Source organism: Heteronotia binoei, chromosome 21 (assembly GCF_032191835.1).
Source record: "Heteronotia binoei isolate CCM8104 ecotype False Entrance Well chromosome 21, APGP_CSIRO_Hbin_v1, whole genome shotgun sequence".
In the NCBI taxonomy this organism is placed as follows: Eukaryota; Metazoa; Chordata; class Lepidosauria; order Squamata; family Gekkonidae; genus Heteronotia; species Heteronotia binoei.
Window position 1 is genome coordinate 164,473,627 of NC_083243.1, and position 22,968 is coordinate 164,496,594.

General features: G+C 43.0%; 1 protein-coding gene across 4 annotated transcripts in view; it reads left to right on the forward strand.

Annotated features, from left to right (window-relative positions):
• The window catches only part of SIGIRR (single Ig and TIR domain containing), a 61,043-nt gene that overhangs the window by 20,105 nt on the left and 17,970 nt on the right, over window positions 1-22,968 (forward strand). For all 4 annotated transcript variants that reach the window (XM_060262187.1, XM_060262186.1, XM_060262185.1 and 1 more), the window contains 5 exons: window positions 448-578; window positions 8,881-9,024; window positions 9,695-9,838; window positions 11,575-11,677; window positions 12,040-12,190. In XM_060262187.1, the coding sequence (XP_060118170.1) occupies window positions 448-578; window positions 8,881-9,024; window positions 9,695-9,838; window positions 11,575-11,677; window positions 12,040-12,190 (673 nt within the window). The remainder of the gene's footprint in view (window positions 1-447; window positions 579-8,880; window positions 9,025-9,694; window positions 9,839-11,574; window positions 11,678-12,039; window positions 12,191-22,968) is intronic.

Here is a 22,968-nt window from a genome sequence, read left to right on the forward strand (position 1 = left end):
GCACTGAGTCCAGCAACAAATTTTTACATTTTTAGCAGTAATAAAATATCTGTTGTAACTGCATAGTGGAGATGCTTATTTGAAAAAAGACATTTGGAACTACAGAAAGAATTGAGCAATCCCAGCGCTTTCATAGAAAAATAATTCTGGAAAGTCCCAAATAAGATAAACTTTTGCAGAACAGACACTCTGGGCAGTCAGTTTTCTATTATAAAATATCTTCATGTTATTATAATGGCTGTATTCCCAGAGTGGTGAATTGTATGGGAATAATAATGGCACTTATGACCCATCCATGTCCAAAATTCAGTGTTTCATAAAGAGACATAGGGGTAGAGCTCCACTAAACCTCTCTTCAATCAAGCTCTTGACAGGAATTCGCGGGTGTCCCCCCCCATCTTTTCCCCTTTTAAATAATATAAACTCAAAATATTTATGATTCATCAGGTTCAATGACAATGCAACAGAGATATTTGTCTCCAGCGCTTTGGATGTGAATGTGACTACTGATGAGAATTATGGAGATTTTGCCTGCTTGGTTAGAAACAGCACAGCAGTTTTCACACTGCAAAAATCAGGTATTGTTTTGTTATATTGGGAATGGGTCTGGTTCTTTCTTGAAGGACTTATTAAAAAAGACATTAAAGATTCTGCTAGCTACTCCATGCATCCTACCTAGATAAAAGTCCCACTAGCATTGCTAAAATGCGGGGCGAGGAGCCTTGTTGTATATCATCCGCATGGTGAAACCCTGTGTGGCTTTTTGCTGCTGAAGATGCAGAGGCAGCAACAACAGGGCATTAATGTGTCAGTTTCTCCCTCTCTTTCATCTCCCTACATCTGCCACCTCCATACCTACTGCACAATCATCATAGATAATGATTCCCTAATGGATTTGGCCAGATCCATTGGCTCCATTCCCATTGGCTATGGTGTACACCCCATCAGTGATTGGCCTATCAGCCACCATTCAAGAGAACCTGCATGCCATTGGCTGGGCCTACTCCTCTCTCCTGCCTGCTGTTGCCTACCCACTCTCTGATGCGTTTTGAAGAGAAAGTAGGCAACAGCAGCAGGGAAGTGGTGAAGAGACAGGGAACGAAGGTGGTAATGCGACTATGTGGCAAGGCCTCGTCCCGCTGGGAGCATTTCCTTAGAGTCCATGGTGGCCACTACTTTCTTGTCATTCCCTCCCTCCCCTCAGCCTTGCCCCAGGACCGACAAGGATTGGCCCACTGGGGAAGCTGCTAGCCAGAAACTGATGCTAGGCAACCAAGGTTGCTTCTGTCAGTAAAGGGAGAGGTCTCAGTTGAATAGAAAGCAATTTTTTTCTCTAGGATGGGGATAGAGGTCTTCAGCCAGGAGATCTTCAGCCTCCACCTGGAGGTTGGCTACCCTAGGCTTGGCAGCACCCCCTAAGTGACTTGCTGCTATCAGGCTGGCGTGACTTAACTAGGCCTGGCTGCTTGCTCCTGTTCAGCAGCCACCCCACAATGACAGCCAGTGTGACTTAGCAGTTGCGAACTCCAGGTTGGGAAATTCCTGAAGATTTGAGGGGTGGAACCTGGATAGGGTAGGTTTGAGGTGGAGTAGGACCTCAGACAGGTACAATGCTATATATGCCACCCTCCAAACCAGCCATTTACTGCTGAGGAACTACTATTGCCAAGCTTCAGATGAGGGCTGGAGGTCACTCAGAATAACAACTGCTCTCCAGATGGCAGAGATCAGCTCCCCTGGAGGTGGGGAGGAAGTGAATGCCTTCATTTGGGTGGGTAGGAAGACAGTAAGGGTGTGGGGGACTCGACCAGAGCCTCTTCCTAGAGCCCATTATGTTTTTCCTCACAACAGGCCTTATTCCTACTAGTGTTTCTAATGCCACAACCTGCTATATCCTTTGAATTCCCATTTTTCATTTTTTAAAAAGTTACTGCAGAGATAAAAAAGGAAAGGTGCACTCTTTATATCTATGCAGCATAAAAGGGCTAGAGCAAGAGTTCAAACTTGTTTGTTAGGAGGGCTGGATCTGACACAAATGGGACTTTGTGGGGCCAAGCCATGTGTGTCATAAAATGTAATGTGAGATAGCAGAGATATAAACTTTATAAAGAACACAGACAAACACAATTAAATATATTATTTTTAACTTAAAATACAAACATGCTTGAAACTCTTGCAATATTTTGTTTAAAATGGAAAGGTGGGGGAATAGGGTTGCCAATCCCCAGGTGGGGGCAGGGGATCCCCAGTTTGGAGACCCTCTCCCCCGCTTCAGGGTCGTCAGAAAGCAGGGGGAGGGGAGGGAAACTCTGCTGGGAACTCTATTATTCCCTATGGAGATTTATTCCCATAGAAAATCATGGAGAATTGATCCGCAGGTATCTGGGGCTCTGGGGGGGCTTCTCCACCCCCACCCCCCGCCCTTTGGGGTCTAAGCAGATCAGCAATGGCTCTCCAGTGTAATATCCCCCTTTGGTTGTGGGTTCCCAGGTTAGAATACTCATTAGGTCAGGTCCATTAAGTAGAGATAAGCTTGGCTCAAAGCATCAACCCTTTATTTTCAAGGACACAATTCCAGGAAGCCTGAGCTTTAGCTGTCTATATAGGAATTGGAAACAGAAAGTAGACAGTTTGGTTATGATATTGCAGCTCAGACAAAGCTACGAGGAAAATGTGGAATGGATCTTCCATTAAGGTTCCTGGGTCCTATCTACCTGGGCACAGAGACGTAAATGGAAAATCCACTCCACATTCTCCCTAAAGCTTTGATGGAGAGTCAATTCCAAATTTTCCTTGCAGCTTTGTCTGTGCTGCAGCCTGCAAAGACAAGGCAGAAAAGGCAGCAGGGAACTTTGTCAGATTTGAAGCTTCAGACAGTGTGGGCAGGAGGGGGGGAGGGGGAGAAAAGAGTCCTGGGGGGCCTGATTAAAGCCCTTGGTGGGCCAGTTCTGGCCATGGGATGGACATTTGACACCCCTGGGCTAGAGAGTTATGTTTTAAAAGATTGTGGTAGTAGATCATTAAAACATTATTGTGTTGTAGTGATCTGGAAACTTGATGAGTAAAACATGCTTGAAAATGCTTTCTACTGGTGGTGGGAATAAAGAATAGTGGCTGTATGGAACTGATGAAGAGAAATCGTGCACTGATATGTGTTGAAACTTCAAAAATGTGCACTTTGCCATCCACACAAGATCCAAAAATATCGTAAAACCAGGTTTGGAAAAGATTACATCAAAGCAGGGAAAATGCTAGAAAGTAGACAGTTTGATTATGATATTGTGTGGATGTTCTGAAGAACTGTCTTCCAGTTTAGATGTGAAACTGAAGCAAGATGTTGTTGTGGAAGCACCCCAGCCAAGATCTCCTGTCCTGTTTAGAGGGAATGCATTTTTGAAGACTGTGTTCAGAAATGTTATGTGTCTCAAAGAATTTGGGAAATTGTTTCAAATGTTTCCTTCTCTATATAGAAAGCTGATTGCTTTTATTTCCTTAGCTGCAGAGGCAGAATATTTGCTCCTATTTATTTCTTTGCTTTTATACTGCATTTGTTTATTTTTTGTTTGTTATTTGTTTCATTTTATTTAACCTCAATGTGTGTTGCATTGGCATTGTTTTGATTTTTATGATTTTATGTTTTTATGTCTTAATGTACTTTTATATTTCATGTATATACATGAACATGTAAGCCGCCTTAACATGTAAGCCACTTTATATCCCTCCCACCTGGCGGGGTGGGAGGGATATAAATCGAACAAAATACATACATAAATATCAAAGCCTACACCTGCTCCTTGAATGATCTTGCCTGCTTTATAAGGTTCTCGTACTCTAATTGCAATAGGGTGGCTAAAGGTCCCCAAGCTAGATTTTCCAGTTTTCGAAACTGTCTGCAGTAAAAGTAGCCTCTGGCTATGTAACCCTGTTGCAAACCTGAAACCCTGTTCTGGTTTTAGGGATTCAGTTTGCAAAGGTATCTTGTGATAACGTCATTATGAATCTGATGACAGAAATTACCACATGATGGCACCAGCATACAATGAAAACCTTCCTGAGATATTAGTCACTGCTTTTCCAGTTACTCTGCTTTGAAATTAATTACACATTCAGGCAACATGTTTTTCTTATTCTGTTTAGCATGCTTGAATCTTAAAAATCCTCTGTCTGGAAGTTCCTTTGGATTGCTGAAATAATTTCAAGATCAGAGCTTGGCTTATTTTAAAATAACATCATCATAAGGGAGGTGGTGGGCTTTCCTTCTTTGGTGGCTAGATGACCATCTGACAGCAATGCTGATTCTGTGAACTTAGGCAAATCATGGGAAGGCAGGAAGGGTTACATCAGTGCTTCGTTCTCAAGGCCCTTTCTTACACACCCGGGGAAATGCTGATCTTCACTTGGGGGATGTATTTGATGAGCCCCACTCTGAACGTGGCAGCCCCTTTGCTGCCAGGGAGCATGAGGGTCGAGAGGGAACAGGGCACCGTGCTGAGGATAAGGAGAATGCGCCCTCAGAAGGGACCTCTTCTTCAGTTGGTGAGCGGGTATCCTTTTGCACCAAGGAACCATCCCTGGGCAGGGAGAGATGGGGGGGTCTTGGTAGTTGGTGATTCAATCCTTAGGCAAGTAGACAGCTGGGTGGAAAAAAACGTACTGACCGAATGGTGACTTGCCTGCCTGATGCAAAGGTAGCAGACATTACACATGTAGTAGATAGGCTGATAGACAGTGCTGGGGAGGAGCCAGGGGTCGTGGTGCATGTTGGCACCAACGATGTGGGGAAATGCAGTCGTGAGGTCCTGGAGGAAAAATTTAGGCTGCTAGGCGGGAGACTTAAGGCCAGGACCTCCAAGGTAGCCTTCTCAGAAGTGCTACCTGTTCCACGTGCAGGGCTGGAGAGACAGGCACAAATTAGAAGTCTCAATGTGTGGATGAGACGATGGTGTAGGGAGGAAGGATTTAATTTTGTTAGGCACTGGGATGCTGTCTGGAACAAGCGGGAGCTGTACAAAAGAGACGGTCTCCACTTGTCCCCAGATGGAACCAAGCTACTGGCACTTAAAATCAAAAAGATGGCAGAGCAGTTCTTAAACTAAATCTTGGGGGAAAGCCGACAGGAGATGAAATGAATCTGGTTCGGGAGGACTCATCTCAAAGAGATGAAGGGTTACCTGTTACTTTTCTACTGAGTATTGGATGAGAGTTGTCCACTGAGATGGTGACAAACAGTATGGAATGTCTGCCAAAGTCTCGAGGCAGCAGGAGGAAGGTTGCGGGCCTAACTTGCCTGGGAAAGTATAGATGTTTGTATACAAATGCTAAAAGTGTTCGAAGTAAAATTGGTGAGTTGGAATGTTTAGTGTTGGGGGAAAACATAGACATTGTGGGAATTTCAAAAACTTGGTGGAATGAGGAGAATCAGTGGGATGCGGTGACTCCGGGATATAAGTTATATCGGAAGGATAGGGAGGGAAGGGTTGGAGGTGGGGTGGCTCTGTATGTCAGAGAGGGTATACAGTCCAGTAAGACTGAGGTCAAAGAATTAGATTTCCTTCTAGAAATGCTTTGGGTCAAAATAGAGGGCCCAAAAGGAAATTTAACTATGGGAGTTATCGCCCACCAAATCAAAAGATAGAGGACGATTATAATATGATGGAAGGATTAAAGATAGCTGCTAAATGTAAAAACTGTGTCGTAATAGCTAATTTTAATTACCCACAGATTGATTGGGTCAATATGTGTTCAGGTCGAGAGAAAGAGATTGAGTTTCTAGGTGCTCTCAATGACTGTGCTATGGAGCAGATGGTCACAGAACCTACCAGGGGTGGGGCGATCCTGGATTTGGTCCTAAGTAATGCCCAAGACTTGGTGAGAGATGTAAAAGTGATCGCACCACTTGGGAGCAGTGACCATAACATTATTGATTTCACCATTTGTATAAATAGGGAGTTGCCCCAAAAGACCAGCACAACCATGTTTAACTTTAAAAGGGGTAAATTCTCTGAAATGAGAAGGTATGTGAAGAGGAAACTGAAAGGAAAGGTAAATACAGTCAAAACCCTTGGGGAAGCTTGGAGGCTATTTAAAACTACAATCCTAGAAGCTCAGATAAAATATATACCACAAGTTAGGAAAGGCACAAACAGGTATAAGAAAAGGCCTGCATGGTTAACAAACAAAGTAATGGAAGCTGTAAAAGGTAAGAAGGATTCCTTTAAGTGGTGGAAAGCTAGTCCGTCAGATTAATAAAAGGGAACACAGGCTGTGGCAAATCAAATGCAAGACTGTGATCAGGCAGGCAAAAAGGGACTATGAGGAGCATATTGCAAAAAGCATAAAGACCAACAATAAAAATTCCTTCAAATATATTAGAAGCAGGAAACCAGACAGGGAGGCAGTGAGGCCCTTGGATGACCAAGGGGTAAAAGGATTACTGAAGGGGGATAGGGAAATGGCTGAGAAGCTGAATGCATTTTTTGCCTCCATCTTCACTGTGGAAGACGAGAAGTGTTTGCCTGCTCCAGAACCACTTATATTGGAAGGGGAGTTGAAAGACCTGAGTCAGATTGAGGTGACAAGAGAGGAGGTCCTACAACTGATAGACAAATTAAAAACTAATAAGTCACTAGGTCCGGATGGCATACATCCAAGAGTTCTGAAAGAACTCAAAGTTGAACTTGTGGATCTTCTGACAAAAATATGTAATCTTTCATTGAAATCTGCCTCTGTTCCTGAGGACTGGAAGGTAGCAAACGTCACCCCCATCTTTAAAAAGGGTTCCAGAGGAGATCCGGGAAACTACAGGCCAGTCAGTCTGACTTCAATACTGGGAAAGTTGGTAGAAACCATTATCAAGGACAGAATGAGTAGGCACATTGATGAACACGAGTTATTGAGGAAGACTCAGCTTGGGTTTTGTAAGGGAAGATCTTGCCTCACTAACCTCTTACAGTTCTTTGAGGGGGTGAACAAACATATGGACAAAGGGGACCCGATAGATATTGTTTACCTTGACTTCCAGAAAGCTTTTGATAAAGTTCCTCAACAAAGGCTCCTTAGTAAGCTCAAGAGTCATGGAGTAAAAGGAGGGGGCCTCTTGTGGATCAAAAACTGGCTAATTAACAGGAAGCAGAGAGTGAGTATAAATGGACAGTCTTCACAGCGGAGGACGGTAAGCAGTGGGGTGCCGCAGGGCTCAGTACTGGGTCCCATGCTCTTTAATTCATTCATAAATGATTTGGAGTTGAGAGTAAGCAGTGAAGTGGCCAGGTTTGCAGATGACACTAAATTGTTCAGGGTTGTGAGAACCAGAGCGGATTGTGAGGCACTCCAAAGGGATATGTTGAGGCTGGGTGAGTGGGCATCAACGTGGCAGATGAGGTTCAATGTGGCCAAGTGCAAAGTAATGTACATTGAGGCCAAGAATCCCAGCTACAAATACAAGTTGATGTGATGTGAACTGGCAGAGACTGACCAAGATAGAGGTCTTGGGGTCGTGGTAAATAACTCACTGAAAATGTCAAGACAGTGTGTGATTGCAATAAAAAAGGCCACCGCCATGCTGGGAATTATTAGAAAGGGAATTGAAAACAAATCAGCCAATATCATAATGCTCCTGTATAAATCGATGGTGCAGTCTCATTTGGAATACTGTGTACAATTCTGGTCACCGTACCTCAAAAAGGATATTATAGCATTGGAAAAAGTGCAGAAAAGGGCAACTACAATGATTAAAGGTTTGTAACACTTTCCCTATGAAGAAAGGTTAAAACGCTTGGGGCTCTTTAGCTTGGAGAAATGTCGACTGCGGGGTGACATGATCGAGGTTTACAAGATTATGCATCGGATGGAGAAAGTAGAGAAAGAAGTCCTTTTCTCCCTTTCTCACAATACAAGAACTCGTGGGCATTCGATGGAATTGCTGAGCAGTCAGGTTAAAACGGATAAAAGGAAGTACTTCTTCACCCAAAGAGTGATTAACATATGGAATTCACTGCCATAGGAGGTGATGGTGGCTACTAGCTTAGCCAGCTTTAAGAGGGGATTGGATAAAAATATGGAGCAGAGGCCCATCAGTGGCTATTAACCACAGTATATATATATATGTGTGTGTGTGTGTGTATGCACACATACATATATATTGGCCACTGTGTGACACAGAGTGTTGGACTGGATGGGCCATTGTCCTGATCCAACATGGCTTCTCTTATGTTCTTATAACTCTTTGATTCTAAGTGTTTACATAAGGTTTCTTCTGAAATGATCTGTTTAAATAGTGCCTTTTGAGATTCTTATACTAGAAGTCACTGTGAATGTGACTGTGAAGGCTATGAAGAATTTAGTTCATGGACAAACAGCCAGAACAAAGCAAAAATCTGTAATCTTGACTCATTTGATTTATTTCTGCAAGCAAGCCTTGTGAACAGGAATGCTTTACAAAATCTGGAGATGATCTAGTAACATGGAGCTAGGATAACTTGGTTTGTTCTGATAGGTGTTTTAATCGCTTGATATCTGTTTGTTGATGCATAGTTGCCCCCTACTCATTATTGTTATATTGTTATATTATTGTTATTGTCGGAGCTTTTTTGTGGAAAAAGCCCAGCAGGAACTTATTTGCATATTAGGTCGCACCCCTGGCACCAAGCCAGGCTGAAATTCATTCCTGTGTTCCTGCTCAAAAAAAGCTCTGGTTATTGTTATATTATTTGTTGCATTTGTCTTTTAGAGACCGCACAATCCTGCTGAGCATCCAGCAACAACTGTATAGATTTATAGGACAATGCTTATGAGCACAGCTCTTCTCTTCCTTTCTCACTTCCAATGTATTGTGTAATTGACTGTCATGACTATTGAGAGAAGTGTTCTTGCCTTTTACAGCAGAGGCTGCTGGGCACTTGGGTGCTGTGCTAGCTGCATTCATCATCCTGACATTATTGATACTAATGAGCGTGACATATGTGAAGTGTCGTCTGAATGTGCTGCTGTGGTACAGGAACCGTTATGGCGATCTGGAGATTAATGGTAATCCCTTGGAATGAGGTGTGGGTTACTGGCCCTTTTCCCCTTGGTTAAGAGCAGGGCTTTTTTGGTAGAAAAAGCCCAACAGGAACTCATTTGCCTATTAGGTCACACCCCCTGTCACCAGCCAGAACTGTGTTCCTGCTATAAAAAGCCCTGGTTGTTTTATGCTGTGGGAAGTGGTTGAGGGGATTTGCATGATGAAATCTTGGCACTGTCGGCAAAGTGGTCTATGATAGCATCTCACAAAGGAAAATTGTATGATGGTAGAACTAAAGTGAAATTACTGTCTTCCTGCCTTAACTGAACATCCAAGCATTCAGTATCAGCGAGGGGGAAGGCTCCCCCCCCCCTTTTTGTGGTGCTTATGGCAATGTAGCAGTGCAAACTTAAATAGCTACACCCTTGTAAATCCATTGATTTTGGTTAACTTAGAAGGATGCAACTTCGCTTAGGATTGTGCTGTAGCTTTTGCCGAGCTTGTCATTCACTTGCATGGGATTTACCTCCGAGGAGAGTCCAAGATAAAATTGCAGAGTCAGTCTTGCCCTAGCTGGGAAATTCTACAGGAGATACACTCTCAGTGTTATGGTTGGTCTGCACTGGAAAGAAATAATGATCTCATGACATGAACTGTATTTCCACTTTTCTCCTCTCTGTACTTTTCCCACAGATGGCAAGCTCTATGATGCCTATGTGTCTTACGCTAACTCAACAGATGACAGAAAATTTGTGAACTTCATAATGAAACCACAGCTGGAAAATCGTTATGGTTACAAACTCTTCCTAGATGATAAAGATATCCTTCCCAACTCAGGTAGAGAACTGGTCCAACACCCTCTTTAGTGTTTACCTGTTGCAAACAACTTTGCTATTGAACTCTACAGATAGGAATTGATTAGTTAACTGAGCACCTTGATACCACTAGTTTAACTCAAATGGGATTGTTTATGTTGGTTTACTTGTAATGGGGTAATTCAACATTGAGGGACAAACTAGGCAAGCCCCCATGAAATGCATGATGAGATCCCCTGTGGCTAATGGAGGTTTTACAGCACAAAGCAGCAGAAGGGACAGCAGTGGCAATCATATTAAGATTAGGAATGTGGTACAGCAGGAAGTGCTGCTTGTTGCAGTTGGCCCATGGGATGGAGCATATTAACACTGGAGCTAGTTTGGTATAGTGGTTAAGTGCGCCGACTCTAATCTGGGAGAACTGGGTTTGATTCCCCACTCCTCCACCTGCACCTGCTGGTATGACCTCGGGCCAATCATAACTCTCTCAGAGCTATTCCTCTCAAAAGCAGTCCTTGAAGAGCTTTCTCAGCCCCACCTATCTCATATGGTGTCTGTTGTGGGGAGGGGAAGGGAAAGGAGATTGTAAGATGCACTCAGAGCTATTCCTCTCAAAAGCAGTCCTTGAAGAGCTTTCTCAGCCCCACCTACCTCATATGGTGTCTGTTGTGGGGAGGGGAAGGGAAAGGAGATTGTAAGATGCACTGATACTTTGAGTGAAGGGCAGGGTATAACTCCAATCTCCTCTTCTTGATGTATATAGTTTTTCTATATGGAGAACTATCAGCTGGGGAGGGCTCTAAATCAGGAAAGTGGTGCAGAGAGAGTATAAAGCTCCTTTGTCCCATTGCCATGATTTTGATCTGATTCCCTCTCCTAATCACATATAGTTGCTGTTAGCTGCTTTTTTTTTGTGAGAGTCTGCTCATTGATTTCCCATTTATCATCTAGTTAGATCCTAGCCATGTATACTTGGACTATTCTGTGGACTGGTTGGTCTATCTAATTTTTTTTCTTTAATATTTTCCCCCCGGAAGTATTCAGGGCTTGTGTATGCAGTAGAACTCAAATAGCTGTAGACATAGCAAATTGCCCCTACACTCAGTGTGCCCCCATTCACATTCTTATGTACTCTTACTTTGGAATGTATGCATCCAACAGACAACACACACACACACAAATCCTGCACTACCCTGATGATAGGAGGAGTGGGAGGGAGGAAGCACATGCAGGGAGGAGCTGGGACCGTACTTATGGAGGGTGCTACTCATTCAAGAAAATGGCAGCTGTAATGCAAAAAGAGTATTCTCCAAGTACTTTATCCCCTTTCTGAAGATGCACTTTGAAAAGGGTCAAACCTGATACGCCATTTATCAGATAGCAGCTGAGAAAAAGTACATTTGAGCTGTGATTGCTATGCCAAGAAACACAGTTCATCTTATAAACAAAACCTCATCTTTTGACTGTGCTCTGAAGAATAAAATGAAGATGCGCCTAATGTTTGGTTTCTTCCTGAAACCACTGGCACCCATTTTATCCAAAGCAAATAGTGTCATTTGAAGGAACATTAAACACTATAGAGAATTGGGTGGCATTGAGGAATTGACTCCTTTCTTCAGGGCATCTGTTTGGAACTGATGCAATTTTTGTTGTTAGGATGATTCTTTCCAGTACAGAAGGTGGGTGAGAGCTGAAGTAGTGGTAGGCTAACATTGGGCCTTTACCGAAAAGAGATTCAACTTTCTGTCTTTTCCCCAGAGCCTTCTGCAGATCTGATAATGAATGTCAGCCGGTGTCGTCGCCTCATTGTCGTTCTTTCTAATGCTTACCTGGAACAGGAATGGTGCAACAGTAATTTCAGGTAAGAGAGACAATTGGTTGCTGTTTTGTTGAATCTTCTTGGGCAGCTTTCATTATAGTGGCAGGGTCTTGTCAGCTAAACTAGTGCAGTTGATATCCACAGTGTCAAAAAATTCATAGATGTCTGGAAGTGAAGTATAGAAGTCATGAGTTTTTAATCTCTTAAACCTTCTGACGTTCAACCAAATGGGTTGAATGCCATTACAATTAGTGAAACATTTGAATGAATTCTTGAGGTGCCTGGATCATATGCAAAGCCTCTCCTGCAGTTTGGTTGGATGCTGAGGAGTTCCACTACTGCCTGAGTGAAGTAAATTTTCCTATAACTCTTTAAACTACTAGTTTTTCTTTTTTCATTTCCAGGGAAGGTCTGTGGAGACTGTTGGAACTGTCTCAGAGGCCAATCTTTGTTGCCTTCGAGAGCCAGTACCGGGAAATAGCACATCCAGCCATTGATTTGCTGAAGCAGCACAAGAACACGGTGACTCTGCTGATATGGTGTGCTGGTTCCATGGTAAATTGTGGGCTGCAAGCCTGTGACTTCTCTGTCTCATTTCCTTTTCTCAGCAGCAAAGTAATATTTGAAACTGTTCAAGAATCATAGAACTATAGAGCCATCTTGTTTTTGGATGAAGGCCCCTATGCAATTTCTTGACCTAGCAATGCATGCAGTAATGACATTCTTCTTTTTGGAGTGCAGAGAAGAGAGATCACATGATTGCTACATTTGTTAATTATAGGCTGAATGTGAAAACTGGTCAGAGTGTGTCTTAGGGGATATGAAAATGGTATTTCTCTGCCTAGTTGAGAGCTTAGTGGCATCTGCTCCTGAGGCTGTTGTGTGGAGACCACTGGCAAGTGTGAACTGTGCCTCTGATGCTGAAAATGTGGAGAGGAAAGTAAGATTGACTTGTAATGCCCTAGATTTTTTTTAAAGCCGCGCGTGTGTGTGTGTGTGTGTGTGTGTGTGTGTGTGTTTTAAAGCCAGTATCTGAGAACTGAGAATTGATAGCTTCAGCCAGAGAGCTCTTTTAACACAAGGGCTGTACAAAGTCAGGAGACAGTGACTGATTCAGAAAGTTTTTGACCTCCATTCTAGCAGTTTAGGCATTTCTGATTATATCCTGTTATATTCATTACCATATACAAGCAATACATGGCCACATCTTTTTGACTGTCAATACTACTTGCGGTTGTACATCAAAGCAAGAGATCAGCAAAGAGTATAAAAGCTTATTTGTGTCATGAAAATATGCAATTTAATATTATTGATAATTGACATGTTGATAATGTTTCTGCAACTGAAACACTGATTGTTATTTGTCCTTTATTAGGAAGTGGCACACGTGAGGTCATGTAATATGTTATAAATATCCACAGGAGTACCTTGCATAATTGTTCTAGTGTACTGGATTATTGGCAGCTGTTCATCTTTATCATCTCCATTTCTGTAAAGCATTTCTAGGAAGGCCTTTAGCCCCATAAAAATCTTTGCCTGCCATTCCCTTCACGTACTGGTTATCCCAGCATTCCAACTATCCCTCCAGTATGCTTGAACTTCAGTGTTTCTCTTTCCTGGACCACCCCTCCTCTGCCAACACCCTCCTCCTAAGGGTGTTACAAGATTCACAAAGTAAGAAAAAAACAAGGAGGCATTTCCTCTTCCACAGTTACACCAGGTGTTGTGAGAATGGAGGGGAAAGCTGGTAAGCCAGTTATGGGAACTGATACAGAGAAGTTGTGCAACAAACATCCAGCTGTTTTTCCAGAGAACCATGGTATTTAAAAACAAAACCTCCCATGTGCAGATAAGCTTTAACTGTCATGGTTGTGAAGAAAAGTTTTGAAAACATGTGGGTAGTTTGTCTGCTAAAAGCTTATAAATCAAACTGAATCAGTGTGAGGCTTTCAGTAATCAGGGTATTGGTCTACATTCACATCCTGTGCCTCCACTAGCCTGGTCCTTTTCACCTTTATTGTCTGCCACTTTTTCCAATATCCAAGTTATATAAGGTTAATTTGTATAATTTAGGCAGCTTTCCATTTCTATACTCCAGTATTTGGTTTATGTTAGTCAGAATAGTGTAAGATGGAGATTTACCATAGAAATCAGTACAGTGGCCAGAGGCCATGGATAACATAGAAAGTCTGATGGGTTACAACAGTTATCTCTGGATTTCTTTTTTGCTTCTGTCTGCTCACAAGACATCATATGCATTGAAATATTGTGCTGCTTACAGGACACTTTACACTTGCACTCACAGCTATAAATATGGGAAGAAAACTGATTCTCGTAATCTGGGAGAATACAATTGAGGGTATTATTGTACTATTGTATTTCTACACTGCAATGAACATACATTCACTGTGCATGGACTTTGGAATAACAAGTATGTAAAATCCAATCTAGGCCTTTTTTGGGGCAAAATCTTTCCCCCCTCCATTGGAATTTCAGCTTTGGAAACTTTGAACACCTCTCTCTTACTAGTTTCACACACACACGCACACAATCCCTCCCAACTTTGTCTTACCTAGATGTAATTTCTTTGATGGAACCCTTGACAGATGCAAGTAGACAGGTAACCTGTTGTTATATGGAGATGCATTGTTAGAGCAGCAGTTCTCAGACAAATATTAGATGAGCTTAGACCAAAGTTTGATATAGATAATAAATCTCAAAATGGAACAGAGAAAGGGGCTTTTTAGTTCAACCTACTATGTAAGGAATCCCTAACAAGTTTGCAAAAGCTGACTAAAACCACGCCTTTAGACGATGAAGAGGATTTATACCTGCCCCTTCAATTGGAGTCTCATATGGCTTACAATCCCCTTCCTCTCCCCACAACAGACACCTTGTGAGGTAAGTGGGGCTCAGAAAGCTCAGCTCTGAGAGACCTGTGACTAACCTAAGGTCACTCAGGTTGGCTGCATGTAGAGGAGTGGGGAGTCAAACCTGGTTCTCCAAATTAGAGTCCACCGCTCTTAACCACTACAGTTTGCCTCAAAAGTAGTTCCTAAGGAGATGTTTCTGGTGAAAAAGCTCATGTTTCAAAAACATCTTTTGTGGCTTCTGTAATATACTGCTTCCTTCTGGAGAGCAGCAAGCCACCATGAGTGAATTAATTATTTACCTATATTTTAAAAACACAATTGGAATGACATTTTAAAAGATTTTAATAGTAGTTGTTGGACAAGAGTACCAGGTCTAAGCTTCATGTCACATGAACACATAAAGATGCCATATAGTGCAGGGGTGGCCAACAGTAGCTCTCCAGATGTTTTTGCCTACAACTCCCATCAGCCCCAGCCAGCTTGGCCAATGGCTTGAACTCCCATCAGCTTGGCCACTTGGCCACATTGAACCTCATCTGCCACGTTGATGCCCACTCACCCAGCCTCAACGGATCCCTTTGGAGTTCCTCACAATCCTCTCTGGTTCTCACCACCCTGAACAATTTAGTGTTATCTGCAAACTTGGCCACTTCACTGCTTACTCTCAACTCCAAATCATTTATGAACAAGTTAAGGAGCATGGGACCCAGTACTGAGCCCTGCAGCACTCCACTGCTTAACATCCTCCACTGCGAAGACTGCCTATTTATACTCACTCTCTGCTTCCTATTAATTAGCCAGTTTTTGATCCACAAGAGGCCTGTCCTTTTACTCCATGACTCTCGAGCTTACTAAGGAGCCTTTGTTGAGGAACTTTATCAAAAGCTTTCTGGAAGTCAAGGTAAACAATATCTATTGGGTCTCCTTTGTCCACATGTTTGTTCACCCCCTCAAAGAAATGTAACAGGTTAGTGAGGCAAGATCTTCCCTTACAGAACCCATGCTGAATCTTCCTCAATAACTCGTGTTCATCAATGTGCCTACTCATTCTGTCCTTGATAATGGTTTCTACCAACTTTCTCGGTATTGAAGTCAGACTGACTGGCCTGTAGTTTCCCGGATCTCCTCTGGAACCCTTTTTAAAGATGGGGGTGATGTTTGTTACCTTCCAGTCCTCAGGAACAGAGACAGATTTCAATGAAAGATTACATATTTTTGTCAGAAGATCCACAAGCTCAACTTTGAGTTCTTTCAGAACTCTTGGATGTATGCCATCCGGACCTGGTGACTTATTAGTTTTTAATTTGTCTATCAGTTGTAGGACCTCCTCTCTTGTCACCTCAATCTGACTCAGGTCTTTCAACACCCCTTCCAATATAAGTGGTTCTGGACCAGGCAAACACTTCTCATCTTCCACAGTGAAGATGGAGGCAAAAAATGCATTCAGCTTCTCAGCCATTTCCCTATCCTCCTTCAGTAACCCTTTTACCCCTTGGTTATCCATGGGCCCCATTGTCTCCCCTGCTGGTTTCCTGCTTTTAATATATTTGAAGGAATTTTTATTGTTGGTCTTTATGTTTTTTGCAATATGCGCCTCATAGTCCCCTTTTGCCTGCCTGATCACAGTCTTCCATTTGATTTGCCACTGCCTGTGTTCCCTTTTATTACTCTCACTTGGACTTGCTTTCCACCACTTAAAGGAGTCCTTCTTACCTTTTACAGCTTCCATTACTTTGTTTGTTAATCATGCAGGCCTTTTCTTATACCTGTTTGTGCCTTTCCTAACTTGTGGTATATATTCTATCTGAGCTTCTAGAATTGTAGTTTTAAATAGCCTCCAAGCTTCCCCAAGGGTTTTGACAGTCTCTTTCAAAACAAAGCAACAAGACAGGACTTTATATCTAGTCATTACTAAATTGTTTGATTCAATAAATACAACAGATTACATTCCATCGAAGTGGATCCTGATCATAGCTATCATGTTTGTTGAGGAACAGACTAAAATAAGCCTGCAAATGATAGACCAATCAGTCTGAAGGACACCTCAGCAAAAATTATGTACACAACTAGGGATAAGGCCCATATAATGAGAGCAGAGTCAGCCAATTCATTACAAGAGCAGTTGATTGATGATTTGATGGGCCAAAGGTTAATGCACCACAGTCCCACCCAGTCCCAGCCAATGAGGGAGCTCAGGTTTGCCAAGATGAAAGGGGAAATATATAGTCAGTCAGTCAGTCAGTTTATTGCGGCTCTAGGCCAATCAACAACAACAACACAACTTATCAATAACAGTACAACACAACACCAAGCTAAAATATAACATAACAATATAAAACTATGTACAACCATCAAAATTGTAATAAAATTATCTGACGTAGGCAACACTTAACTAAGGGCATCTTCTTTCAAATACAAACAGCATTAAATTTCTTCCTGTCAAGGTCGGTAACATATAGAAACTTGCCTATTTAAGTTTGAAGCACGGGCTGTGTTGCACAATGTTATTGTGAACCAACTATAAAGCTAGTTATTCAATGCTGGGCAATTGTTTTATAGTTGTCCATTTAATTTATAAATTTGTTAACATAAAAAATTGAAGCTTTTTCTTACTTTTATAACTGCTTTTGGCTACCAGTTGTGTGAGAAACTTTCTAATGCTGACAGCTATTGCCATTTGTTAATCTTGAAAAGCATTATACTAACACAGCATGGCTGTGAGAGTTTAAGTTTTGCTTCCGATACTGGGACTATTGTCCAGCTGTATTCTGGAGTCTGGTATAGGGATGTGCAAAAAAAAAAAATTCGGTATTACACGGATTTGGAAGTATACGGGGGGGGGGGGATTCAGAATCCCCGTATACTCCTGAATACCGCATTTGGAATAGCCGCATATACGGTAGATGCGTGGCTATTTCCAAATATACGGCTCTATTATACCCTATGGGCCATTGAAATCAATGGCAAATAGGGTATATTTGAAGCCACCTGGAGGGGAGGGGTTTGAGGGAGAGCCCCCAAATTTGCAGGGGACCTGCAGGGGACTCTCCCCTCCAACCCCCCCAAGTCCCAAAAAGATTGGGCCAGGGGATCCCATTCCAGGGGCACCCCTATTCCATCATTATACCCTATGGGCCATTGAAATCAATGGCAACATAGGGCATAATTAGAGGCTACTGGGGGGCAGGGGGTTTGAGGAAGAGCCCCAAAAACTGCAGGAAACCCGCAGGGGACTCTCCCCTACAAAATCCCCAAGACCCCAAAAGATTGGGCCAGGGGGTCCCTGTCTTTGGGCTCCCCAAAAGGCCCATTGCCAACAATGATGGGGAAAGCCCAATTAGCCACTTCCTCACTGTAATTGTCGTGGGAAAAGTGTCTCTGGGGAGCAGGGGGTTTTGAGGAGAGCCCCCCAAACTGCTGTGCAGCTTCAGGGCACTGTCCCACACAAAACCCACAAGGCCAAAAAAAAATTGGACCAGGGGGTCCAATTCTGGGGCACCCAAAGCCAAACCTAACTTCACACCAGAGAATCTCTATAGGACCCAAATGCACTACATCCCTCTATCTACTCTATGAACCCTGCACGCCTGGAACCAATATAAACTCAGTTGCCAACATCACTGCCACAGAAAACACAATCGGCTCAAGGTCTGCTCTGCAGACCTGGCTACAGCAAACCCAGATGCCAGCTCTCCAGCCCTGCCCCAAACAACACGGGGAGAGCTGGCCAACCACAACAAGCCTGCTGGTTCTGGGTCTCTCACCCAGGTGCCAGCTTCCCTGCCACAGAACACGCAATCTACAGATGCCAGCTCTCCAGCCCTGCCCCAAACAACACGGGGAGAGCTGGCCAACCACAACAAGTTTGCTGGTTCTGGGTTTCTCACCCAGGTGCCAGCTTCCCTGCCACAGAGCACACAATCTACTCTATAAAAACAAGAAAGTGACCCAGCCCACACACACCCTCGCCAACCCCCACACCAACCAAATCAAACAGTAAACAAATCAAACAGTACTTTTAAAACAGTAAAAAAATTAACTTTTAACAATACAGGAACTTAGGAAATTAGGCCAAACAGCACCCCCCCCCCAAGAACCAGAAGCAACAAATCAAACACTGAATACTTTTAAAACAGTAAAAAACTCAACTTTTAACAATACAGGGACTTTGCCAAACCCCCCCCCCCCAAAAAAAAAGAAAAAAAAGAAAAAACAACCTTCACCCTAACCCCAAGAAATCCAAGCCACCCAAATCAGGAGAAGTAAAAGGACACTGCACTTTTAAAAGTCCTCTCACTAAATTAAGATATGGGCAAATTAGCAAACCCCCCACTCCATGCCCCCACCCCCAGCAGAACCTAACCCCAACCCCAAATAGGCTACCCACCCAGTACTCACCCACCCAAATCTGGATAAGTAAAGGGACTCTAGTCCTTTTACCAACAAAAACTAAAACAAGAAGAACCCCAAAACTGTCTTACCTTGTCTTCTCTACTCCTGGGAAGTCTGGTAAGGCTGAGTGAGAGAGCAGCAGGCAGCAGCTGAAGCCACAGGCCAGCCAGCAGCAGCACAATCTCTCACACCAACACAGCAGCAATGGAGGAGTCCAGCCAGGAAGACTCCTTAGAAAGGTTCTCTGGCCCTACAGAGAACAATTTCAAAAAATAGCACTGCTCTCTGATTGGCCAGACAACAGTGCTTACTTGGATACCCAAGTAAGCAAAAGATGAAAATAACAACAATGTAGCTGATGGCTGGGCCATCAGCTACACACAATAGCCCTGCAAAGCATGCATTTGCAATGCATTTTGCAAATGCATGCTTTGGATTGGCTGCTGGGGCACCTCTTCCCCCTCCCCCCCTCCCTGATCCCAGGGAGGCTATGGGAGAGGTGGGAAGAGGCTACTAAAGGCGGGAAAGTAGGCAAGCAGCTCCCCTGAGGCTGCAGAAGCTACTTTCCCGCCTTTTGCGTTGACAGCCGTATACTTCTGAATAGCTATTCGGCAGTATACGGCGAGCCGTATTCGGCTGCCGCATATTAGGCGGCAATGGGAATCGGCTACAGCTGATTCCGTGTACAGCCGAATCAGTGGTGATTTGGCTGTATATGCGGTTCGGCCGAACTGAATGTACATCCCTAGTCTGGTAATGGCAGCCAAGGTTGTATATCTATGCCTTTCTTTTTCAAAAGTTATGTAATGCCTTAATTAAAAGGAAATAATTTCTTTCTACTTATGGTCAGTGAGAGAGACCCATGCTGATGTATGATCCTCATTTTTCCCATGCAGATTGTTAGCATTTTTATTGTGTTCTAGCACAATAACTTGTTTAAGTCTAAATGATGAGAAAATTAGTATCCTTGTCTTTGGATCTAGACCAACTCTTTAAAAATTGTGTATTGACACCAATTATTTTGAACAAACGAAACCCTACTGTTACCTCAGATTTTATTTATATTTGTATTTCTTTTATGCAGTTTGAATCTACTCTTCTGCTTTTCAGCTAAATGGGAATGCAAAGCAGCTTGCAGTATCAAAAAAACAACGAAATCCTCATCACATTCCACAAATGTTTAGAGCCATGTTAGCTAGCATGTAAACCCCCTACAACAAACCTGTCTCAAAATTCTTGTGAGTGCCCCTAGATAGGAAATTACTAAATTCTAGATCAATCCCACAATCCAAACTTTTTAAATATGTATATTTGGGTCATAGAGTTTATATAGTTTGCAACCTCCTTGTTTCAGGGTTTGATGTTTAGCTTCAGACCTCAAAAACATCCTACATTAAATATAAGCATGTTCTTTAATTATATTTTGTGGTTCTGTTTGATTTTATTATTAGGAAACAGGGGTGCCCCAAGGAATGTTTAGTGACCTTGGCTTTGCTGCCTCCTGTGCTGTAGGGAAGCTGCCACCTACTCTCCTGTGACCACACACCACAGAGAAGCTGCCACCACCCTTCTCCTCTCCCCACTGTGGGGGAGCTGCCACCACTACTGCTACCTTGGGGTGGGGTATCTCCCAACTGGGGTGGACTACCCCCTCATGGAGAGAGGCAGGGAAGAAGGAAGATAGCTAAGGCTGCTAGCTCCCTGGTGGGATAGGGCTCCCATGCCCCCTGCTGGCATTTCCTGCTGCCACTCTGACCAGTGGAGAGAGAAAAATAAAATTAAAAATTGTTGGTGGGCAGCAGTATGTCATCACTACTGGGAAGACCTGGAAAGTGACATCATGCCTCTCTAGGAATTGGCTGAAACTGTATGGTCATTTTGGTGATTCCTACAGAGGACTGATGTCATTTCTGGGTTTTACCAGAAGTGACATCATACTGTTGGCCACCAACCCATGTCCTTGCTCACAGCTTTCCCACAGTGGGGAGAGGAGGAGGGTGGTGGCAGCTTCCCTGTGGTGTGTAGTCACAGAAGAGTAGGTGGCAGCTTCCCTACAGCATGGGAGGCAGCAAAGCCTAGGCCACCAAAAATTCCTTGAGGCAGCCCTGTTTCCTATTAATAAAACCAGGAGTGTCCTGCTGGTTGACAGCCCAGCCCTGGCAACCCTAAAGATGGCCTGTCCTCCTGATGGATGGGAGGAAAGAGCAAGCTTACTGTTGGCTGTCCCCTAGTGCCAGGGGCATTGTCCTGCAGACCCCAATGCTGTGAGTGGGGAGGCAGGACACCAACAGGGTTAGTCTGAGTGCACCTCCAACTCTGATGCCCTAGGTGATTGCTTAGGAGCATCTAATGGATGGGCCGGCCTTGCTAGAAAGTCTTTTGCATTACTCAGAATGCATTTTGTTTATTATTTAAAACCTCTGTACCTTGACTTTCCATCTTGTAAGGAATCCCAAGACTATAAAGCAGTTAAGAGTCCACAAGCATCAATAATAATACATCAAAAAAAAAAAAAGGAAAAAAGAAGCCAATAACAGAATCAAGACAGCAGCAGTCTTGAATTAAAGGGTTGGGTGGCACTGCCAATACAAAACCATCTCAATGTTTTTAAACTCCAAAAGCCCTTTTAAGGTTCATGCAGTTTCTTTTTGGCAATGGACAACATCCTTTCACCTCTCAGTTCTGCTTCTGTGGAGAGTACTTTGTAGAAGTGCTCAGGAACTTTTGCTGGAGCTTGTTGTAAGGTTCTCTGGAGCTTGTTGTAAGATTCTCTGGAGGGACTTTTTCATTGGCCAGGCTTTGATGTAATTGAAATAAGGATGTTTATTGCATCTGTGTATGGTTTTGTGTTTGTGTGGTCAGTAGGTGTTAAAATGTTTTAGTTCATGCAGTTGACTGTAGCTTGGATATTTATGGTGATAATTAATTTTCTCACAAAGTTTATTAGTTATAATTTCATTTTTCTTTACATTGCTGTTGTTTCAGTTTACAGATTTACAGTTGTATGTTTGTGTAGGTGTTTCTATTATGGCTTGTGGCCAGAACAAAATAAGGTATTTCTCTAGCTATTTATTCTGTTATCTCTAGAGAGATGCACTAACAAAGCAGTTCTGCTCTGAACTAGCAACAAATGCAACAATTAGGCTGCAAATTGGAAGGAAAGTTATACTTCCTTTTTGTGTCTGAAAAGGCAGGACAGCACTGGAAGATTCCCTGCCAAGCTCTGCCCCTCTCCCTCAAGAGCACAGGCAACTTACTGTATAGCTCTCAAATAAACCTTCTTGGCTTTTATGCATCATTTCCCCTCCAGAAATATATGTTCTGAATATGTTACATGAATAATTTAATATAATTGCATGGAATTGTTTTCCTTACCTAATTCGTTTTGCTTCCAGGGTTTCAAAAAATTGGTGGGTGGGGATGACAAGGACTGAAATGATAGAGGGAAAGAATGGAAGTTGAACTTGTGGGGCTGTAAGATCAGAGGGTCAGAAACCGTGAGTTATGGAGGACAGTGATGTCCCATGCTCTTCCCATCCAGTTTCTGAGCCAGCACTGCCCTTATTGTTGCATGAGTTTTGTTCATAGCTATGAAGATGTGCTTTGGAATAAATGAACACTGTGGTTCTTGGAATGTCAAATGCAAGGCTAGATTCTGCATTTATACTGTGAAGCTGTGAATGTTGGTCTCTATTTTTGATGTTTGGCTTCCAAAAGGGATGAGGGGAGACAGCATTCACACGAAATTGTCTTCCAGGTTTTCCCCTGGTTTATTCTCAGACCTGCTTTCCTGTAATCACTTTACCATCTGGACAGGAAAGTTTGCATTTTCACAGGCCTCATTATGTTTACATAATTTTCTTTCTGTCAACCCCTCATAGTGGCCATTTTCCCTCACCAGAGGGCTTTAAAAAATACCCAGTAATTGTTATACCGCTACAGCAATTACCCTCTGGTAGCTGAGGAAAATCCTGGAGAAATTATAGTTGATGGAGGAGAGTATGCAGAAAATTCCCATAGGGACAGTCAGTTACCAGTGATGCCTTTGCATTCACAGCAGCAGTGCCT